The sequence below is a fragment of the Panthera tigris genome, chromosome A3, assembly GCF_018350195.1.
Source record: "Panthera tigris isolate Pti1 chromosome A3, P.tigris_Pti1_mat1.1, whole genome shotgun sequence".
Taxonomy (NCBI): domain Eukaryota; kingdom Metazoa; phylum Chordata; class Mammalia; order Carnivora; family Felidae; genus Panthera; species Panthera tigris.
In genome coordinates, this window is record NC_056662.1 from 29,541,627 (window position 1) to 29,564,895 (window position 23,269).

Genomic DNA, 23,269 nt, shown 5'->3' on the forward strand with positions numbered 1-23,269 from the left:
GGAGCGGGAGCAATCTGTCTGGTGACCCCAGGGCCGGTGGCTAGGAACATGCACTGGGAAGGGAAGAGTGTTGGGTGGCAGGCTACTCCCCCTCCCTTCATTGAGACGTCACTGGAGTCTGGACCAGGAGCAGGGGGAGGAGTCACCGTAAATCCCAGAGCTGGCTGCCTGGGGATCCCACTGTCACCTGGAGGAGCCACCTCAAGGAGCCGCCTCGTCCACAGCTTTCCCTCTGTGAGTGAAGAGGCTGCTTTCCCCCAAGGGCTGGGACTCCTGGATGGCAGTCTGTCCTGGGTGTATGGCACTCTGTTCCTCTTCTCCCTCCCAAGTCCCTCTCACCCGTGAATCACGCCCCAAAAAGAGCCCTTTCCCTTTCTCTCCCCAACACTGTTTCTATGCCTGCTGCCTCTAGTGTGGGAGGGACGAGGGGTAAAAACACTTGCCCCTGTCACCACCACACATCCATTCCACATCCCCAACTGCCATGGAAGAGAGATGGCAAACCACAGAGAAAAGGCAGGGTGCTGTGCACCAGGTGCCCCCAGTGCCCCTACACTGCTGCCTATCTCTTGGAGGGCTCCCCTGACCCGAGTCTCTGTTACTTTTTCCAACCTTCTACTTCTGGAATCCCTGACGGGAGGAGGGGTAGGCCTGACTGACCAGGAAGGGCCCTCAGCTGGCAAGGCTGGAATCCTCTATGCCCGGGGGGGGGGGGGGGGGGGTGTCTGGAGAAGGCTAGCTGCCTGGAGCCTCCGGGGTCCAGATCCCTGGACTCCTGGGATGAGGAGCAGTGGCAGAAGAGGGAAGGGCATTAGGAACCACTAAAGCTGCCCCTGAAGCGCCAGCTGTCCAAGGGGACCCTGGAAGAAAAGGAAGGAGGTGTGGATGGAAGTATCCGCCTTCTTGAGTGCTGTCCACTATCCGTGGGAGCAGCCCTGTCATGGCCGGCTGCAGGCTAGGCCTTCTGCTACTGCTGCTGCTGACTGCCCACCCTGGACACTCGAAGGCTCAGCACTGGTCCCAGGGCTGGTACCCCAGAGGAAAGCGGGCTTCCAGCTCACCCCAGCACCCACAGCATGTCCCAAGGCTCCCAGGTAGGTTAAGGGTCTCCCCAGCCTGAGTGGGAGGAAGAAGGTGCTGGGTGGGGCTCCTTCACCTACCGTGAGCCTGGGATGGGGTAGTGGGCAGGCCACAGCCTCCGCTCCCTTCTGAGGAAGGGTCCTGGGCACTGCAGCAAGCAGACCAGACAAGGCTGCCCATAACCTCCCAAACGATGCCCTGGCTCCCCTTAGAACAGTGTGCCCTGGGAGGCCAGAACCACAGGCTGGTGGTCCCTCCACAGGAAGCAGCGCCTGGTGCAGACACTGCTGGTAAGTACAGAGAGAGGCCCAGGCATTGGCCACCAGGGGCCATTATGGCCAAGGACTTGGGCTATGTGGACAGAAGAGGGGGTAATGAGAAAACACAGAGACGCCCCCTGCCAAAGCACCCTCAGGCACACAGCCAGATGCCATCTGCTATTCTTCCTATTTCCCAGAATTCTCGGAACAATTTATGATAAGATACTTATGTTAAAGTAAAAGATTCGAAGTCATTAGTGGAGTAGGAGGAGACAATTGTGCTTAAAACCTCCATAAGTAAGACCATAGCTGTAGCGGGATCCTCTAGGCTTCTTTCTCATCATCAGGAGAACCCAGTGTGTCTCCCAGAGGGAAGAGATGAGGAATGTGAACTCACACTAATAGAAGGGGCCCCAGAACCAGGTGGTCACTGCACTAGCAATGACTTAGTGATTGCAGAAGACCGAGTGCAGAGATAGATTACTACTATTTTGCAAATTTATTTTAAAGTGCACCAGGAGGGCGCTAACTGAAGGAGAAAGTGGTAAATTCCCATAAGGCAAAAACTTATCACCGAGTTTAAGTCGGTGTGAGCTCAGGCTTTTACATACCAGGTTAAGGGTGGGCAACACCCAAGGAGCTACAGAGCGCCCACGCTGGGTCCTCTAGCAGCCAAGGCGCGTCCGCCAGAAGGCCACGTCCAGCTCCGCGGGGACAGGTCGGGAGGAGAGGGGGCGGGCAAGGTCGCAGCTGGGCTGCCAGGGCATCTGCTAAAATGCCCGCTTCCTCCCCGCGCAGACCGAACCTAGAGCGCCGCGCCCTGCAGCCCTCCGATAACGATGTGAACTCCCTGAAGCTACTGCCTCGAGATCTCTCAGTCGTCCCCTCCCTTGCCCACCCGCGCTGAGACCCTACCCCGCGTGGGGGGCTGGAGGGACGCGGGCCGGGCCCGCCGGCGGGAGGGACACGGGACGGGTCATGGCAGGCCTCGCAGAAAGGGCGAAGCCAGAGCCAGCGGGCCGGGGGCGGACGCAGACGTTGAGGGGTAGATGCAGACGTTGGCAGGTGCGCTCCCCTCGACCCGGCTCCAGGAGGTGGGAGGCGGAGCCCGCGGACTACGAGTCCCGTGGTGCCCCGCGCCCGCTTCCGGTCCCCGTGATGCCCTGCGGCGCGCCGGACGCGCGGCATCCTGGGCTATGCTGCGCGCGCTGAGGGTCCTGGGCGCGAGACCCCCGTGCGGGCCTTGGGCCCCGCTGCTGCAGCCGGTTCGCGGCCGCAAGACCCGCCATGACCCGCCGGCCAAGTCCAAGCTCGGGCGCGTGACGACCCCGCCTGCGGTGGATCCTGTAGAGTTCTTCGTGCTGACGGAGCGTTACCGGCAGTACCGCCAGACGGTGCGCGCCCTCAGGTGTGTACGACTTAAGGGGAGGCGGGCGTCGGCGCCGTGGGCGGTGTGTCCGAGCGGGCGGGCGTAGAGGGTGCCGACTTTGGCGCGTCTCCGCCCAGGCTTGAGTTCGTGTCCGAGGTGCGGAAGAAGATGCACGAGGCCCGGGCCGGGGTCCTGGCAGAGCGCAAGGCTCTGCAGGAAGCCACTGAGCACCGCGACCTGATGGCCTGGAACCAGGCGGAGAACCAGCGGCTGCACGAGCTGCGGTGAGTGGGCCGGGAGGCGGGGCGGGCCGCTGGCTGGCTGGCGCGGGGAAGATCCAGCCGCACTGAGTCTCTGCCTGTTGCCCTCCACCCCAGGTTAGCGAGGCTGCGGCAGGAAGCGCAGGAGCAGGAGCAGCGGCAGGCGGAGGAGAAGGCCCGGCGGGCCCGAGAGGCACAAGCCTGGGCGCAGCTCAAGGAGCAGGAAGCGTTGCAGCTGCAGGTGGGCCGTGTCTCCAGGGGCTGGGGCTAGAGGGCGGGAGCTCCGCCTGGGCCGCGCTCGGAGTCCTGGGCGCCGCGAAATGGGGCACTGGCTGCGTGCAAAGAGAGCGAACAGCCTTGAGTCTTGAGAGTTAGCAAGTAGGTGAGGATTTGGGAAATATGGCGTGCAAGGAGAGTGCCTGGCAGGCGCAGAAGTAAGAGTTGACATTGGAAAGTGTTCAAGTACCTGGGTGATGGTAAGCCTGCATCTGGGAGGGACCCCCGGTTCCACAAGGAATTCGTATTTTGCCTTACGGGCGATAAAGTCGTTGAAGTTATGTTCTAGGCTAGGATATCAGGTATGAGGCTTAAAAGCAGACCAGTTAGGAGTGATCCAGCAACAAAGGACGGGGTCTGAATTAAAGTAACAGAAGGAGAAGGACAAGTTTGAGAGAGATTAAGAAGGACATTGAGGCAACATTGAAGAACTGATTCCACCTAGCAGGTCCAGAGGTTGTCACAACTGGTGCGATTTCTTATCTGAGAAAGACGAACGTGGTAAGGCTGCCTGATATTTTTCCACTAGAAGGTCCGCAGGATCGTAGCTGTAGTGGGATCCTCCTCTACAGAGGTCCTAGGCTCCAAGCATCCATCCAAAGAGAGCTGGAGCCTCTCCCTTAGTGGGCAAAAGGCCAGCAGGCAGCAGGCATGTGCTGGAGACTTCCATTCAGCTGGCCTTCTCTCTCACAATAGGAGGAGGCAAAAAATTTCATCACCCGAGAGAACCTGGAGGCACGGGTGGAAGAAGCATTGGACTCCCCGAAGAGCTACAACTGGGCCATCACCAGAGAGGGCCTGGTGGTCAGGCCACAGCACAAGGGCTCTTAAGGGCCCAGTAAGGACAGTGCCCACCCAGGGACCATGTGTGTATGGGGTAGGAGGGTTGGGCCTGATCTGGAATAAACCAGTTGATGTTTCTTACGAAGAAGGAAGCTCAGCCTATTCTGGTGTGGCCCTCACATTCTGGCCTCTGCACCCACCACTTGGTCAGAAACTCCCATACACAATGCCCTGTTCTACACCCATGTACAACTCTGCAAAGCACCAGACCTTAGAGGTTTCCATCTCACAGAAGCAGAATGGATCATAGTCCCCTCAGGCAGCCAGGTCGTCTACTAAGTGTCATCAAAGACTGGTTGGGAAATTACAGTCCTTGGGCCCAACTTGGCCCGCTGCCTATTTTTGTAAATAAATTTTATTGGATCACGGCTACACTCGTTCACTGACTACTTTCACACTACAGTGGCAGAAATGGGTAGTTGCAACAGCGACATTTGACTTGCAAAGTCTAAAATATTTTATACATGGGTTTTTACAGAAGAAATTTGTCAGCTCCTGATCTAGAGCGTTAGGACTCCAACCAGATTATCAAGTATCACCCAGTACCTGAGAAACAAGCTAACCACTAGCCAAAGACCTGCTTCTGCCTGACCCTGAGATTTGCTGCTAGGGTCTGGTGTGCCCAAGACACAAGACAAGGAGGAGACCCCATTTCTTCTGGTGGCTCTTTCTACCCATGGCCTCAGTGGCTCACATGCACCCTGGCACTGCCAGCTTCCTTGGACCATGCCCCAGATTGGTACTGGTTGACCTTTACAAGGTCAGTATGGCTTATCAAGCACTTGGACCAAACCCTACAGGTACCAGAAATACTTGTAATTGAAGTTCACAAGGTGGAATAAGTGAACATACAGATTTATGGCCCCTATTCCGACACAAGTCCTCATGTTTCTCAGAGCCAGAGCTGGTACCCCTTTGTCACCATTCAGCTGAACTTGCCCAGTTACCGCCAGAGGAAAATGAATAGAATCCTAGTTTCTTTCCCCAGCTCCCATGTTGCTGAGACGATCTGGAAACACCGAAGACATGATAGCGTTTTAGGGAATATGAGCCATCCCTCAACATTTAGGTGAGGAAGCAGGTATAGAGGTATAAGCAGAGGGCCAATGGTTATATCGCCTTGTACCCAGCTCCCATCAGGGCCTTGCACCCCTGACAGCAATGGCCTCCCTTCTCAGGCTGATTAATGTTTTCCCTGGCAATGAGCCCAGGCACAGGACCGTGCAGTTCTTGATTTCAGGTGCTCAGTGTAACTTCTGAAGTGAGAGCTGATGGGTGCACACTGTGGGCCGTGGGTTGACAACTGTGCCCATAGCCTTGGGCTTTGTTGTGGTAAGAAGTGGACCATCTGGTCCCCTGCAGTGGAAGCCTTTGGTGAGCTGTCACATGGGACATGGCCTGTGTGAGGAAATCTGGTTTCCTTCTTGCTAAGTCCCTGCCCTTCTGCACCAGGATCCAGACACAAGCAGTCTGTCTTCACCAGAGAAGAGTGTATCACACTTGAAGCTCTGTCTTTGGGCTGCTTATTTCCCTTGGGCTGCAGCTGTCCTTTAGGGTCCTGCATGGGGCTGTAATTCCTTAACATTCACTGCTGATGCCAGTATGTCATGCAGAAGCACCTGTAAACCAAGCTTCGGTGTTTTTATTTTTCACCCATCTTCCTGGTATAGGCACCAATAGGCAGCTTACTGGTACCTTCAGGTTAAATCAAGCCCAATCCCATCTGTACCTATATCTAATGGATCATAGAGTGTCATTAGGTGCATAGGGAAGTTATCGTATCCTGCCTGGTCCAGACTGCAGTTATGTGGTGTCCCTCGGAAGAATGCCTAATCTCTAATAGAACCCTGATAGTTAACCTGATGTCCTCAAAGACACCAGGGGCTCTTCTGAGTTTTACCTCAAGTTCCAAATATGCCTTGGGTCTGCTATACACAATGTGAGCCAGGATCTCCTAGAGAATCTTCTCTTGCTCAAGGCCCCACCTGAGCATAGTAGATTTGAGGGCTACCCAGTAAATGCATTTGGGTAACAATACCCAAACGTAAGTGCTTTCGCCAAGATTTGAAGAGGCCTGCCTCCCTACCATGCTCTGTGCACAGTGGGGCAGTGAGGGTGGTTTGAGGGGCAAGTGCAATTTGTGTTTCACTTGGCTGGGGGTGGGGGGTGGCAGTAAGTATGCCAAGCCCCCGCCCGGGGAACTTTGCTGGGTGGCCAGTTTTTCCCTAGGACTTATCTCCCCAAGCAAGCATCAATGTTTTACACCTGGATTACTGCCCCTTCCAGTTCTCTGAGATCAGCAACGTGACATCAGTGAAGTGGACCATCAAGATGTCCTGGGGTGGGTGGTCAAGGTCTTGAGGATTAGGCTGAGCAAATTTTCGGACTTACTGGGGTGCCTGACTCAGTAGGATGTGCAACTCTTGATCTCTTGATCTTGGGGTTGTAAATTCAAGCTCCACGGTGGGTGTAGAGATTACTTAAAAAGAAAATCTTAAAAACAAAAAGCCCACAAAACTGCAGAGTTACTCACATCTTGGGCTGGGTGGCAGTGGTATACTGCTGCCAGGTAAAGGCAAATTGCTTGTGGTAGTCCGAGTGGGCAGGAAAAGAGAAGAGTGCATTTGCCACATGGATGGACACCGGGTGCCGCCTTAATCTCTTCTATCAAGGAGACCACGCTAGACCTGAGCAAGCTTAAGGTCATTCCCCAGATTTTTCCAGTATACTCCAAATTTTCTTTGTGGAATATAGTTACAGGTATCCAATATTCCCTGAAATCTTTGGGAGGTTCCCTCCGGAACTTAACCCTGTGGTGGTTTTCCTGACAAGTGCAGAGGTGAGAGGGCTCCCTGGGAAATAAGCCCTGCAGACTGCTGAAATAAGGCAATTCTGGATTCCAGCAGGAAGAGTCAAACTTGCAACTCCCTTGCCTTCCCAGGAAGGAAGTCAGAAGCGATATTTACAACCCCAAATCCCGAGACCAGCGTTTCTCTTGGTCGCTTTGATAAGTATTTCCTCACTGCAAGTAAGTGTATAATCCATAAAAGTGAACATCCATGTCAAGAAACAAAACATGGGGTCCAATTCATAGTTCTGCTTCCAAGGCCTCGGTAAAGTGACAAGGTCAGAGCTGCGTAGGCCCCACCCTCACCAGTACTCCACAGTGGCACTGTGGGTCACAGAGCCAATAATCACCCACAAATGCTTTGGCATTTCCCGTTGCTGAGGGTAAAAACACAGGTAAGGGATTGAAAGTCTCTGGGAAGTTGTGTTCTCTTTCACACTCTTATTTTTTCTTTTCATTGCTGGCCCCTGGGGGAAAGAGATGGTCCAGGAGTGGGATTTTGTGCCTACGGATTCCATAGCCACTGTGATGTCCTACGGGTGGGTGGTCGAGGTCTTGTGAGTTTGAGACACAAACGAAATTTGACATGTGGATGTCAGTCATGGCTACCGCACCTTTGCCCATCCTGCCAGACCCCAAGCCCACAGGGGCTGGTGCTGGCGGACCTGCTGCTGTTGCTGTCGAAGTGCAGTCTCGTGCAGGAAAGCAGGAGCCACTTGTGGCTGCAAGAGGTGACCCAGATGCTGAGGGAAAATGTGGGTTCACCCTTCCTCTGGCCGCAAGAACAAACCTTGCCGGAGACTTTTAGGTTATTGTCCTAACGGAGGCCAGCTGGCAAGGAAGTGTGGGCATATGGTGTGCAGACCTCCAGCCGCCTGTGGAACTGAGGATCATGGATGAACAACTTTGCGGCACTGTTTGTCACAACTTACAGTATGTGGAGCGAGCTCTGCAGAATTGTACTGCAGGGACTTTTTCTTTCAATCTTTAAAAAGATTTTTAGATTTACTTTGAGAGAGCGCATGAGTGAGAGAGAAGCAGAGAGACGGAGGGGACAGAGGATCCAAAGCAGGCTGTATGCTGACAGCAGAGAGCCTGACACGGGGCTCGAACCCACAAACCATGAGATCATGACCTTAGCTGAAGTGGGCCACTCAACCAACTGAGCCACCCAAGCGCCCCTGCAGGGACTTTTTAAAAATAAGGTGAAATGGGGTCACCTGCATGGCTCAGTCAGTTGAGCGTCCAGCTCTTGATTTTGGTTCGGGTCATGATCTCTTCTTGGTCATGAGATCAAGCCCCGTGTTGGGGCTCTGTGCTGGGTGTGGAGCCTGCTTGGTTTTCTCTCTCTCCCTTTCTCTCTGCCCCTCCCCCCCCTTTCTGTCTCTTTCTCTTAAAATAAATATATAAACATTTTTAAAAATAACTTTAAGGGGTACCTTGGGTGGCTCAGCTGGTTGAGTGTCTGACCTCATGTTGCAGGTCGTGATTTCATGTTGCACGAGTTCAAGCCCCTCATCTGGCCCACCACTGTCGACGTGTACCCTGCTTGGGATCCTCTGTTCCCCTCTCTCTGCCCCTCCCCCATTCATGCTTTGTCCTTCTCGAAAGTAAAATAACTATTTTTAAAAAAGAATCACTTAAAAAAATAAAATTTTAAAAAAGTGAAATGAACTTGGAGACAGTAATATATTTTGACAATTAGGGATTTATACTTTCTGAAATTCTGTAAAAGTTATTAATAACTATATCGCTTGGTTGTTTTCTTTTTTTTTCTTTTTAATTTGAGAGACTGAGCTCAAGCAGGGGGCAAAGGGAAAGAGAGAGAATCTTAAGCAGGCTCCATGCTCAGCACGGAGCCCAACAAGGAGCTCAATCCCACAACCCTGGAATCATGACCTGAGCTGAAGTTAAGAGTCAGATGCTCAACCAACTAAGCTATTCAGGTATCCCATATGTCACTCCCTTGTTCTTTGGTTTTGTTTTGTTTTGTTTTAAGTTTATTAATTTTAAGAGAGAGAGAGAGAAAGCACAAGTCAGGGAGGGAAAGAGAAGAGGGAGAAAGAGAATCCCAAGCAGGCTTTGCCAGCACGGAGCCGGATGTCGGATTCGAACCCACAAACCGCAAGATCATGACCTGAGCCCAAGTTGGACCCTAACCCGACTGAGCCACTCAGGTGCCCCACTCACTTGGTTTCCAATCTGAAAACATTCTGACACTTGTAATTTTTGTCCAAAACAAATATAGCTCAGTTCCAACTTCTAATAATGTATAAACTGTATTTGTCAAGAGGGGTTTTGTGTAAAATATCTCCAAATTAACATTTGGCAAAAATCATCATTAAAATGTGTATTTTTGAAAGCAGCTGTCTATACCCCTTTTACCATCATTTGTCGGGACTGTCACTTCCTTGTGTGAGACACGTGTTTTTTTTCCCCTCTGGATATTTTGTTGCTCCCTGTAACATTCAAAGCCTAAGAGAAAATTTTTAGTAACAAATTTCCAGTATTTCAGTTCCTGACCTGGTGAAATTTAAATCTGTGTTTGATTTTGGATGATCTTTGCATGTATACTAACTGCTGTTAAGGTGCAACTGATCTGGGGGTGACTTGAGCTCATTTGAGTCACACCTCTTAGCTTCCTGGACCCTCCTGTGAGTTTATAATGAAAATAAAATCAGATCTGGTAAAAAAAAAAAAAAAAAATTCCCCAAGAAATAGGAGATGGTTTGCCTGATTGCCCCCCTCACTGCTTCAATCCAGAAATCCATATGAATAAATCAAGGCTGCAAGTGGTTACAGGCCTGGTGCAATCTGCCTGAGCTTGAATCCCAGATCCCCCTCTTAATACTTCAAGTATCGTTGGGAACATCTCTTAGTCTCTGTGGGTCTGTTTCCTCAAAAGTAAAACAGGAACAATACTGGTATCTACCCATCAGATTGTTGTGGCAATTGAATGAGACATTCACGTGAAGCTAAGTTCAGTGCCTGGAACACAGTAAGTGCTCAGTACACGTTGAATGCTATTTTTGCTTTAATTTGAGTATAGTTAACACGCAAAGTCACGTTAGTTTCAGGTGGACGATACAGTGATCCAACAACTCTGTACATCATGCTGTGCTCACCGCAACTGTACCTGCCGTCTGTCCCCATACAAGGCTACTGCAGTATCATTGACTGTATTCCCTATGCTGTACCCTTCATCCTCGTGATGTATCCATTCCATAACTGGAAGCTTGTACCTCCCACTCCCCTTCATCTATTTTCCCCGTCCCCCTACCCACCTCCCCTCTGGCATCTACCAATTTGTTCTCTGTATTTAAGAGTGTTTTTTTTTTGTTTGTTTTGTTTTTTTTTTTGTTTGTTTGTTTTTTTTTAGTTTATTTAGAGAGAGAGAGAGAGTGAAGGAGGGGCAGAGAGAGAATCCCCAGGAGGCGCCCCACTGTCATTGCAGAGCCCAACGTGGGGCTCAGTTCCATGAACTGTGAGATCATGACCTGAGCCAAATCAAGAGTCAGATACTTAACTGACTGAGCCACCCAGGTGCTGGTTTTGTCTTTTTTTTTAGATTCCACTTACAAGTGAAATCATATGGTATTTGTCTTTCTGTCTCTGATTTATTTTACTTAGCATCATACCCTCTAGGTCCATTCATATTGTCCCAAATGACAAGATTTCGTTCTTTTGTATGGCTGAGTAATATCCCAGTGGTGTGTGTGTGTGTGTGTGTGTGTGTGTGTGTGTGTCTTACATCTTTAGTCATTCATCTATCGATGGATCCTGGGACTGCTTCCGTGTCTTGGCTATTGTAAATAATGCTGCAATAAACATAGGGGTGCATGCATCTTTTTGAATTAGTGGTTTTGTTTTCTAGGGGTAAATACCAGTGGTAGAATTGCTGGCTCATACGCAGTTCTATTTTTAATTTTTTGAGGAATCTCCGTGCTGTTTTCCACAGTGGCTGCACTGATTTATATACCCGCCAACAGTGCATGAGTGTTACTTTTTCCCCCCACATCCTTGCCAACACTTGTAATTTCTTGTCTTTTTGATTCTAGCCATTCTGACAGATGTAAGGTGATATCTCACTATGGTTTGATTTGCATTTCCCTGATGATGAGTAATGTTAAGCATCTTTTCATGTGTCTGTTGGCCATCTGTATATCTTCTTCGGAAAAATGTCTATTCACATCCTCTGCTCATTTTTAATGTGATTATTTGGGGGGGGTGGTATTATTTTTTTAATTAAACTAGAGAACGACCTCAAATCATACCATGGGCCAAGAAGAATTACATACCAAATACAGTCAAACTGGGAATGAATTTCTGGAAGAGGCCAAGATCTGCCCTGCAGCTCCCCTTACCTCCAGCAGAGGACAGTCTTATCAAGACAGTGACAGCACCCTCAAAAATGTAAAATTTGACCGCTGTAGTACTTGACTCAGGATGGCTCGACTTTACAATGGTACAAAAGCAATATACATTCAGTAGAAACCGTACGTCGACTTTTGAATTTTGTTCTTTTCCCAGGCCAGCGATACCCAATCCAGTACTCTCGCGATGCTGGGCGACAGTCACAAGCATCCCCCTCCCGCAGACGGTTAAGTGCCCGTCTGGACGCCGCTGCTTTTGCTTTGCTTCCACCTTTGCTGTCGTTTCTGCTGCCATAGCATCAGGCGGTGAGGACTGAAAAAAGGGAGCTTCCCCACTCTCTCTGACTTTAGGAGACGATATCCTGACTCCCCAGACCAGACAGGACTTTCGGAATCATTTCTGTCCACACTGGTGCGCACGTTGAGTTGTGGCCGGACAGTACTAGAGGGGAAAACATGGTCGGCTCACCCACTGGTGCCCTGGAACTTCGTATTCCAGTCTCCCTCCCCACCTGCCTGCTACCGTTCACATTTCAGAGTCCTCAAGTAACCAGCCACTCCACGCATTTTGTCCAAAATTATAGCATGCTAGCGTTCAGTGAGAGAGTCAGGGCGAAGTATGCGTGTTTATTCTTCTTCAGAACAAGAAACTTCTTACTTTAAACTTTTTAACTGAAATATACATACCTAAAAGTGCACAAATCTTAAATATTTTGCTAATTTTCACAAAATAAGCCTAGTGCAAAATCAACACCAGATCAAGAAGCATCTCTCGTGCCTTCCCCAGCAAGACCTCCTGATGGGAGCCCCTCTCCCCTCCTTCCCCTCCCCAGCACAAGGAATTCAGTGGGCCTCCGTTTGAACCTCATGTAAATGAAATCACACCTTTCTATCCATATACATCCTTCCACGTAACACCATGACTGGGAGATGTCTTCACACATAGTAGTAGTTTGTTTCTTTTCATTGCTTTATTGCTATTGTGTAAGTTTATTTAGTCCACTTTGGTGCTGATGGACACGGGCTGTTTCCAGTTTGGAGCTGTTACAAATAGTGCCGCCAAGATAAGCACCCTTGGATGTGTCTTTTGATGCTCAGAGGTGTGTTTCTGGAGTGGAACTGCTGGGCCATGTGGTAGGTACAGGTTCAGCTTTAGAAATCTCACTGCAGGGAGATTTCCCAAGTAGTTCCCTACCAAGCAGTGTATGAAGGTTCCTGCTGTTCTGTATTCACATGGTAATGCTAGCCTTTTAAATTTTAGCTATTCTTTTTTTTTTTAAGTTTATTTTTTTGTTTTTGAGAGCGAGAGAGAGAGAGAGCAGGGGAGGGCAGAGAGAGAGAAGAATCCCAAGCAGGCTGTGCCCCGGCCAGCACAGAACCTAATGTGGGGTTCGAACTCACAAATTGTGAGATGGCGACCTGAGCCAAAACCAAGAGTCTGATACTAAACCAACTGAGCCATCCGGGTACCCCAAATTCTAGCTATTCTTGTGAGCATGTATCTCCTGATTATTTTAATTTTAATTTCCCCCCGATAACCAGTGGGATAAGTACCTTTTCATTTTTACTGGACAACTGTTTCGCTTCTCTTAAAATTTTTAAGGTTATTTAAGTAATCTCTATGCTCAACGTGGGCTCAAACCCTTGACCCTGAGATCAAAAGCCACACACTTTTCCAACTGAACCAGCCAGGGGCCCCTGGATAATTGTATAGCTCCTTTTGTGGCTTTCTCTTGGCTCGTTTGTCTTTTTCAGTTGATTTTGTAGGAGTTTCAGATTGTGACTATGAGCCCTTTGTTGAGTGTGTATGCTGTGCTAATACGAGTGATTTGATTCACGGGGATCTTTGGGAGGTACTAATTATCATGGGTCTCCCAGGTCTTAAATAATCAGGAAGCCCACCAAGGTCCCACTCTAAATGGCCAAAATACCCTGTCTGTGGTGAATTGGGGCCCAACCTGCACCCCTGCAATATAGCATCCTAGTCCCTTGCCCAGTCACCAGACCTGTCTTCATTCATAGACCAGGGCCACTTGGGTAAAGGAAAAACCCTACAATAACATTACATGTTTGTACTATAAATATTCCTCCTAGTGTTTGCCAAAGAGTCCAGTTACCTGTGTAACTGGAGTAGGGGAGGAAAAATACCCAGACCTTCCTGGAATTTCTGGGTACACTAATCCCCAGGGACCCAGAGTTCCACTGTGGCCCTCTGATCAGAACCAAAGCTTGTGGCAGTCAGGACGTAAGTAGGACCTAGGAAACAGGATATAGCTTCGTGCCTTTATAAAATATATGTGTGTTGGGGGGGGGGGGGGCGGTGAGAGATAACCCCATGGAAACCCAATGACTTGCCACGTCAATGACATTTCTGGGACTCCTATGTCTGGGGCAAGTTGGGACATGTCGTCAAAAGTAAGAGAGATGTCTCACACTGTGCTGATAGGGAAAACTAAACATACAAAAACTCCTGAATCTGGCAATTCCACCCACAGGTATATACCCAAGAGAAATGATACGTCTGCCAAAAGACACACAGAGGGTTGTTCATAGAAGCTCTATTCATAATAGCTAAAAACTGAAAATAACCCTAAAGTCCACCAACAGAGTAATGGGTAAACAGCTTCTAGTATATTCGTACAACTGAACCCTACCCAGCAATAACACAGAGTTGAGCCACGACTGTATGTAACAGCAGTGGGTGAATCTCCGGGAGATTATGTCGAGCAGAGAAAGCCAGACATAAGACAGGACATACTCTATGATTACACCCAGATGGATTGGGAACCAGGCAAAACTAACCAATTACGACACTCATTAGAGGAGAGGCTCTCGGGCTGCTGAACAAGAGAGTGCACGAGGGTCTCTGCGGGTGCTGGTCGTTGTGCTATTTTCACAGTGTGTCAATAGGTAAAAATCCATTGAACCATACATCTCAGGTTTGTACACTTTATATAAATTTCACTCTGGTAAATAAAAGCAAAGGAAAAATACTTTCCGTCACAAGGGCATGATGACGTAGTGACTGCACAAATTTGTTGGCCACGAAGGTAAAGAGGGCATCATATGAATATCCTCTTTGTATAAACGTGTGTTGCTTTTGTTTTGTTATTTTTTTAAAGTTTGTTTATTATGAGAGAGAGAGAGAGAGCATATGAGCAGGAAGGGGGCATATGAGAGGGGGACAGAGGATCCAGAGCAGACTGACAGCAGCAAGCCCAGTGCGGGGCTGGAAGTCACGAACCAGGAGATCATGACCTGAGCCGAAGTCGGTCGCTCAACCGAGTGAGCCACCCAGGCGCCCCTAAATATGTATGTTGCTTTTATAGTTAACAGCAAAACAGATGGTCTTTCTACCCCCAAAAGATGACGGGCAAATTGCTATACCTTGGGCCTTTTACCCCTGAAAAGGGGACACAGTGCATGGTGACCCTCTCGATTTTGGGGTCCACATTGGCCACCCTTGAATATGCTGTTCTGACCCATGTGCCCGAACCAGAACGACTGCCGGCTCGGAGAGTCTTCTAAGGCAAGAGGACACCACGGGCCATCCAGCTGCATGGCAGGCAGTTCTGCCTTTTAGACCTGTGACCCAGAGAGTCCCCTCATGCTTAAGATGCCCCCGTGGACCAGAATTCTGGGGAAGCCTGTGGCAAGCTCCAGTGAGATCTCACGTCACAAGTCCCTCAGGTTTCAGAACAAAGCTATAACCCTTTTTGACAAGTCCCTAGCTCCCTTGGAAAAACAGATCTTCCCTAGTCCCCCAGCCCTGTCAGAGTTTGCCTGATGCTGACACTCCAGGTGGGTTTCGGTTAGCCTATTCTGTATCACAAACCACCCCAAACCTTCATGGTCTGAAACAATAAATACTTGTTACTGCCCACGAGTCTATGTCTGGATGATTCGTCTGCCCTCGGTTGGGCTCCCTCATGTATGTGCGGCCCGCTGTGGGGCAGATGGCAGCAGGGACAGGGGCAGATGCACTGTCCCCGAACGCATGCGCCTTCCTCAAGTCCTATTTGTGATCTCATGGGGAGTCTTATGTGGCCAACTGACCAAAGAGGAGGAAAACGGAGTCCTGTTTTTAAACAGCTCATATCCAGATGGCAGATGGCTGTGGTGTTGCTGTCTCGCTCACGAGTGGCCCTGAAGGACAGTAAGGAGATGGCTTTCCCCAGCTAGCAGCCCTGGAGACGCAATATCACAACCGCTTTACCTGGAACTACAGACACCCTTAGGGACAGGCAAGTAGCTGATGACTTGGCTGCATGATAAGGGGCTTGGCGCTTAGCAGCAATGTGATGGGGGCGGGGGGGTAACACGGAGGCCTGTGGGAGAGTATGTGGATGGACCTTCAGAACGGACCTGAAGTTGGGGAATATTTGTGTCTCTTTAGGAAACTCACCAAAAGGACCTACAGCAGAGGTGGGCTGTCAGTAATCTGGGAGTAAGGTAACTCCGTGCCCGCACATGTCAGGCACCCTTCAGCCCCTCCCACCGCACGTCTTGTTGCTTGTACTCAAGAACGACGTGTTCACGGTGGTGGGGATTGCGGCCGAGTGCGTGCTCGAGCTCACGGACTTGCCCTCACCAACGCCGACCTGGCTACCGTCACTGCTGAGAGCCCGACCCGACAGCGGCAGGGACCCACCGGACGCCTCATACAGCACGATGGATGTCCCACCAAATTGCCTCTGATGGAGGAACTCCCTTTATGGGAAAAGAAAGAGGGCAATGGATTCTCTGGTCTGTCCGCGCACCCATCCGAGAGATGGGCCTCGGAAAACACCAGAAACAGCCTCCTGAGGGCAGACTTAGGGCTCAGAGACCACAGCAGGGGGGGGGTGGGGGGGGCTATTTTCGAGATCTGCAACCAAGATGTGGGGAGAGAACCGTTAGCCCCAACAAAGAAACCTCATTCCCGAACAGTCCTGAGAGCCTCGTTGAAACCACTCCCCGGGGCTGCTGGCCTTGGGGCTGTGCGATTTCCGTGGGAACTGCTCAGCCCCTCTGGCATAAGAATAGAGAAGGTGGCTTCAGCATCGTAGACCATTCTGCGGGACGCATGCACACGCCATGTCAGCCCTGTCAGCCCTACTGTCCCTCCAGCCACCGCTGGGAGTCCTCCCCTGGGGCTTCAACTGGCTCCACACCAGGACCATCAGGCGGAGGGGACACCGCTCACCTACCTTTCTTTCTTTCTTTCTTTCTTTCTTTCTTTCTTTCTTTCTTTCTTTCTTTCTTTCTTCTTTTTTAAGATTACTGCTCTATAGCACTCTATTGTTTCTATTTTATTTTATCTTTATTTTTGTTCCAGTACAGTTAAGATACGGTGTTCTATTAGCTTCGGGGGTACAATATAGTGATTCAACAGTTGTCTCCATTCCTCAGTGCGGTCATGATGAGTGGGCTCTTATCCTCTTCCCCTATTTCACCCATCCCCCCACCCACCTCCCCCCTATGGTTGAGTCTGTTTTTTTGGTTAGTCTCTTGTTGCTAGTGTTCGTTTGTTTCTTAAGTCCCACGTACGAGTGAAATCGTATGGTATTTGTCTTTCTCTGACTTATTTCAGCTAGCATTATGTTCTCTAGATCCATCCGTGTTGCTGCAAATGGCAAGATTTCATTCCTTTGTATGGCTTTGTATGGCTGAGTAATATTCTATTGTATGTGTGTATGTATGTGTATATATGTACACATGTATATCTATGTGTATATACATATACATACATATATGTATATGTGTATATACATACATATATGTATGTATGTGTGCATATACATATACATACATATATGTATATGTGTATATACATATATGTATACATGTATGTGTGTATATGTACATATGTGTGTGTGTATATATATATCACCTCTTCTTTATCCATTCATCTGTGGGTGGACACTTGGACACTCCTTCTGTAATTTACTATTGTAAATAATGCTGCAATAAAACATAAGGGTACATATATTTCTTGAATTAGTGTTTTCATATTCTTTGGGTAAATATCCAGTAGTGGAATTTACTGGACCATATGGTAATGCTACTTTCAATTTTTTTTAATGTTTATTTATTTATTTATTTAAAAAAATTTTTTTTTACGTTTATTTATTTTTGAGACAGAGAGAGACAGAGCATGAACAGGGGAGGGGCAGAGAGAGAGGGAGACACAGAATGTGAAGCAGGCTCCAGGCTCTGAGCTGTCAGCACAGAGCCTGATGCGGGGCTCGAACTCACGGACCATGAGATGATGACCTGAGCCGAAGTCGGACGCTCAACCGACCGAGCCACCCAGGCGCCCCATAATGTTTATTTATTTTTGAGAGAGAGTGCATGGAGGAGGGGCAAAGAGAGAGGGGGACAGGGGATCCAAAGCAGGCTCTGCACTGACAGTAGAGAGCCCGATGCGGGACTCAAACTGATGAACCGAGAGATCATGACCTGAGCCAAAGTCAGACACTTAACCGACTGAGCCACCAAGGTGCCCCTCTACTTTCAATTTTTTGAGGAAACTCCATACTGTTCTCCACAGTGGCTGCACCAGTGTGCATTCCCACCAACAGTGCAAGAGGGTTCCTTTTTCTCCACATCCTCGTCATATTTGTTCTCCCAAGCCATGAGCATGGAATATCCTTTCATTTGTTCATGCCGTCTTCACTTTCTTTCATCAGTGTTTTATAGTTTTCATAGCACAAGTCTTTCACCTTCTTGGTTTAGTTTAGTCCTAGCTATTTTACTATTTTTGGTACAATTGTTCTTGCTTGTTTAATTGTTTTAATATCTTTTTTTTTTTAATTTAGCGAGAGGGCAAACACGCAAGCAGGGGAGAGGGGGAGAGAGAGAGACAGAGAGAGGGGGTGGGAATCCTAAGCAGGCTCTATACTCAATGCAGAGCCCAACACAGGACTTGATCCCACAGCCCTGGGATCATGACCTGAGTTGTAATCAAGAGTTGGACACTCGACTGACTGAGCCACCCAGGTGCCCCTATTTTGGGTGCAATTGTAAATGGGACTATTTTCTTAATGTCTCTTTCTGTTTCTTTGTTATTAGTGTTTATAAATGCAGCGGATTTCTGTACATTGATTTTGTATCCTGCAATCTTACTGAATTCACTAATCAGTAGTTTTGGGTGGAGTTTTTAGGGTTTTCTGTATATAGTATCATGTCATCTGCAAAGAGTGAGTGTTTTACTTCTTTACCAATTTGGATGCCTTATTTATTTTCTTGTCTGATTGCTGTGGCTAGGACTTCCAGTACTATGTTGAATAAAAGTGGTGAGAGTGGACATCCTTGTCTTTTTCCTGATCTTTGGGGGAAAGCTCTCAGTTTTTCACCATTGAGTATAATGATATCTGTGGGGTTTTCACATGTGGCCTTTATTATGTTGAGATATGTTCCCTCTAAACCTATTTGTGGAGTGTTTTTTTTTTTTAATCATGAATTGATGTTGCACTTTGTCAAATGCTTTTTTGACATCTATTGAAATGATCATATGGTTTTTATCCTTTCTCTTGTTGATGCGATATATCACATTGATTGATTTGCAAACACTGAAACACCCTTGCATCCCGACACTGTTCTCCTCTTAGAAAGTTAACGGGACATATATTTTATGACCCCGCAATTTTACTCCTAGATAACTACCCAAGAGAAATGAAAACGTGTCCATGCAAAGACTTGTATAGAAATGCAAGATTATAATGGTCAAAACAGGAAACAGCTAAATGTTTATCAGCTGGTGAATGGATAAGCAAAACGAGGTACATCCGTGAACTACTCAGCAATAGAGAAGAACCAACTACTGACACATGCAATCACTTGGATGAGCCTCAAAACCACTATGGCAAATGAAAGAAGCCAGACACAAAAAATTACACACCATATACTTCCGTTAATAGGAACTTTCTAGAAAGGGTGAAACGACATCAGTGGTTTCCTGGGGCTGGCAATGAGAGCAGGGAGCAATGGCAAACAGGCATGAGGGACATTTTCAGGGAATGGAAGTGTTCTAAAACTGGATTGGGGTAATGGCTGCACAACCGTTTACTAAAATCGTCAGACTGTGTGATTACAATGGGTGGGGCTTATGCTACACAAGTTATACCTTATTGAAATTGTTTAAATAGTGAAATTCCACTTTCATGACAGCCGCATTTGGCACAGCTGATCATTGCCTCCTCCTTGAAAGCCTGTCTTCACGCTACATTCTTGTTCTTACCTGCGCTCCATCCATGGTCTGTCTAAGAGCACAATTCAACCCTTTCTCCATCTCTACTCCTCCTGGGTGAGCTCGCTCAGGTCTATGCCTTTAAATATTGATACTGATGATGTCCAGATGAACGTGTCTTCAGCCTAGCCCTCTCCTGAACTCCCGACCCTCGTATCCAAACGCCTGCTCAAAGTCTCCTTCAGATGTGGGATGGGCATCTCGAACATCATATGCCCACACTGAGCTCCTGCCCTTCCCAACCCAAAGCTGTGCCACACTCGGGGTCCTCATCCTAGTTGATGGCAGCTCTGTCCTGCCCACTGCTCAGCTCTAAAACCTTGGAGTCATCTTGGATTCCTCTTTTTCTCTCTCGCCCATATCCAACCCATCAACAACCCCCAACTGACACTTCCTTCTAGACATGCCTGGAATCAGATCACTTCTCCCTCCACACACCCATCATCTTGGTCCAGCCCGCTGTCATCCCCTGTGGGGATTCTGCAGTAGCTCCCTCACCGGCTTCCCTGATTCCACCTTTGTCCTATAGTTTCTTCACAGCATAATCTCCAAAGTTGTCCTAATAACTTATAAATCCAGTCACATCGCTTCTCTCTGCTGAGCCTTCCCTGGTTCCCCATTGCATTTGGCCCAATCTGACCTAGCCCCACATTAACATTCTGACCCCAGGTCTGCTCTGACCCCTCTGGCCTCCTTGCTATTCCTTGAACATGCCAGACACATTTGCACCTCAGGACCTTTGCACTTACTATTTCTGCTGCCTAGAACACTCCCCTTCCATGACAGGCAGAATTCCAAGATGCCCCTGTCTGTAATCACTCCTGATATCCACACATTTGTGTACTCTCCTGTTGCATATGAGTAGGAGATGTAACTTTCTTCTAACCAATAAAAATCATGGTAAAAATGATGAGGTATCACTCCCTTTACATTATATGGTAAAGGTGAAGGGATTTTGCAGATATATTCAAGGTCCCAATTATCCAAATTAACCAGTTTGACTTTGAGTTAAAAGAATGATAGAGATTTCACTACGTTGTACACCTGAAATTAATGTAACGTTGTGTATCAACTATACTCGAAAATATTTTTTAAGTTAAAAAAAAATTTTTTTAACGGTTATTCCTTTTTGAGAGACAGAGACAGAGCACAAGTGGGGGAGGGGTAGAGAGACAGGGAGACACAGAATCCAAAGCAGGCTCCACGCTCTGAGCTGTTGGCACAGAGCCCGATGTGGGGCCTGAACTCATGAACCATGAGGTCATGACCTGAGCTGAAGTCGGATGCTTAACCCACTGAGCCACCCAGGCGCCCTAAAAAAATTTTTTTAGCGTTTATTCATTTTTGAGAGGCAGAGGGAGACAGAACACGAGCGGGGGAGGGACAGAAAGAGAGGAAGACACAGGGCCCAGATTCTGAGCAGTCAGCACAGAGCCCAATGCGGGGTTCAAACCCACAAACTGTGAGATCATGACCTGAGCCGAAGTCGGCCACTTAACTGACTGAGCCACCCAGGCACCTTTCAAGTAAAAATATTTTAAGAAAAAAAGAAAAAGAACAATAACAGAAGGGGAAAAAAAAGGGAAAGAGGGGTGCGTGGGTGGCTTGATAGGTTAAACATCTGACTTCAGCTCAGGTTATGATCTCGCAGTTCGTGAGTTCAAGCCCCATGTTGGGCTCTGTGCTGACAGATTCTTGGGATTCTCTCTCTCCTTTTCTCTGTGCCCCTTCCCCACTTGCACTCTCTCTCTCTTTCTCTCTCTCTCTCTGTGTCCTCCCCCACTCACACTCTGTCTCTCAAAAATGAATAAATGTTAAATTTTTTAAATACTTTTTTTAAATTTATAACGTTTATTTTTTTTTAATTTATTTTAGTTTTTTAACTTGTTTTATTTTTTATTTTTTCAAATTTACATCCAAATTAGCATATAGTACAACAATGATTTCAGGAGTAGATTCCTTAGTGCCCTTTACCCATGTAGCCCATCCCCCCTCCCACAACCCCTCCCATAACCCTCTGTTTGTTCTCCATATTTAAGAGTCTCTTATGTTTTGCCCTGTTTTTATATGATTCTTGCTTCCCTTCCCTTATGTTCATCTGTTTTGTATCTTAAATTCCTCATATGAGTGAAGTCATATATTTGTCTTTCTATGACTAATTAATTTTGCTTAGCATAATATCCTCTAGTTCCATCCACGTAGCTGCAAATGGCAAGATTTCATTCTTTTTGATTGCCGAGCAATACTCCATTGTATATATACATACCACATCTTCTTTATCCATTCATCCATCGATGGACATTTGGGCTCTTTCCATACTTTGGCTATTGTCGATAGTGCTGCTATAAACATGGGGGTGCATGTGTCCCTTCGAAACAGCACACCTGTATCCCGTGGATATATGCCTAGCAGTGCAATTGCAGGGTCGTAGGGTAGTTCTATTTTTAATTTTTTGAGGAACCTCCATACTGTTTTCCAGAAGGGCTGCACCAGTTTGCATTCCCACCAGCAGTGCCAAAGAGATCCTCTTTCTCCGCATCCTCGCCAACATCTGTTGTTGCCTGAGTTGTTAATGTTAGCATTTTGACAGGTGCGAGTTGGTATCTCATTGTTGTTTTGATTTGTATTTCCCTGATGAGGAGTGATGTTGAGCATTTTTTCATGTGTCGGTTGGCCATCTGGATGTCTTCTTTGGAGAAGTGTCTATTCATGTCTTTTGCCCATTTCTTCACTGGATTCTTTGTTTTTTGGGTGTTGAGTTTGATAAGTTCTTTATAGATTTTGGATACTAACCCTTTATTTGACATGTCATTTGCAAATATCTTCTCCCATTCTGTCGGTTGCCTTTTAGTTTTGCTGACTGTTTCCTTCGCTGTGCAGAAGCTTTTTATTTTGATGAGGTCCCAATAGTTCATTTTTGCTTTTGTTTCCCTTGCCTCCGGAGACATGTTGAGTAAGAAGTTGCTGTGGCCAAGATCAAAGAGGTTTTTGCCTGCTTTCTCCTGGAGGATTTTGATGGCTTCCTGTCTTATATTTAGGTCTTTCATCCATTTTGAGTTTTTGTGTAGGGTGTAAGAAAGTGGTCCAGGTTCATTCTTCTGCATGTCGCTGTCCAGTTTTCCCAGCACCACTTGCTGAAGAGACTGTCTTTATTCCATTGGATATTCTTTCCTACTTTGTCAAAGATTAGTTGGCCAGACATTTGTGGGTCCATTTCTGGGTTCTCTATTCTGTTCCACTGATCTGAGTGTCTGTTCTTGTGCCATTATAACATTTATTTATTATTGAGAAAGAGACAGAGCATGAGCAGGGGGGAGGGGTGGAGAGAGATGGAGACACAGAATCTAAAGAAGGCTCCAGGCTCTGAGCTGTCAGCACAGAGCCCAATGCGGGGCTCGAACTCATGAACCGTGATATCATGACCTGAGCCGAAGTCGGCCGCTTAACAGACTGACCCACCCAGGCGCCCCATAAATGTTAAATTTTTTAAATACATAAGTAAACATTTAAAAGAAAAAGAATAATAACAAAAATGTAGATCCTGGTGGGTCTGGCCTAATCAGGTGATCCTTTTAAAAGAAGTTTCCCTATGCTCAGAGACTGGAAGCACCAAAGAGAGAGAGAGAGATCTCTGTCCCTCTGTTTCTGGCCTTGGAGAAGCAAGCCATGAGTTCTACAGCTGCAAGCAAATGAATTCTGCCAACAATCTCCCAGGCTCCGGGATGGAATG

General features: G+C 47.8%; 2 protein-coding genes across 2 annotated transcripts; both read left to right on the top strand.

Moving 5' to 3' along the window:
- The first annotated feature begins 180 nt into the window (after window positions 1–180).
- LOC102950818 (progonadoliberin-2) lies at window positions 181–2,377 on the top strand. Its single transcript, XM_042979730.1, is given in 5 exon segments — window positions 181–234; window positions 934–1,094; window positions 1,235–1,288; window positions 1,291–1,370; window positions 2,139–2,377. Coding segments are annotated over 4 exon segments (327 nt in total). The 5' UTR covers window positions 181–234; window positions 934–940; the 3' UTR covers window positions 2,178–2,377.
- A 105-nt stretch (window positions 2,378–2,482) lies between these two features.
- MRPS26 (mitochondrial ribosomal protein S26) lies at window positions 2,483–4,460 on the top strand. The gene is made up of 4 exons (XM_042979729.1): window positions 2,483–2,748; window positions 2,847–2,993; window positions 3,087–3,210; window positions 3,942–4,460. Exons 1-4 carry the CDS (start codon window positions 2,537–2,539, stop codon window positions 4,074–4,076), a joined length of 618 nt encoding a protein of 205 aa, XP_042835663.1. The 5' UTR covers window positions 2,483–2,536; the 3' UTR covers window positions 4,077–4,460.
- Window positions 4,461–23,269: the final 18,809 nt, after the last annotated feature.

Excerpts from the sequence above, each read along its gene's own strand:
- MRPS26 (XM_042979729.1), top strand. The coding sequence starts at position 2,537 with ATGCTGCGCGCGCTGAGGGTCCTGGGCGCGAGACCCCCGTGCGGGCCT. Across the intron at positions 2,749-2,846 it reads CAGACGGTGCGCGCCCTCAG|GCTTGAGTTCGTGTCCGAGG; the intron begins GTGTGTACGACT and ends GTCTCCGCCCAG. Across the intron at positions 3,211-3,941 it reads AGGAAGCGTTGCAGCTGCAG|GAGGAGGCAAAAAATTTCAT; the intron begins GTGGGCCGTGTC and ends CTCTCACAATAG.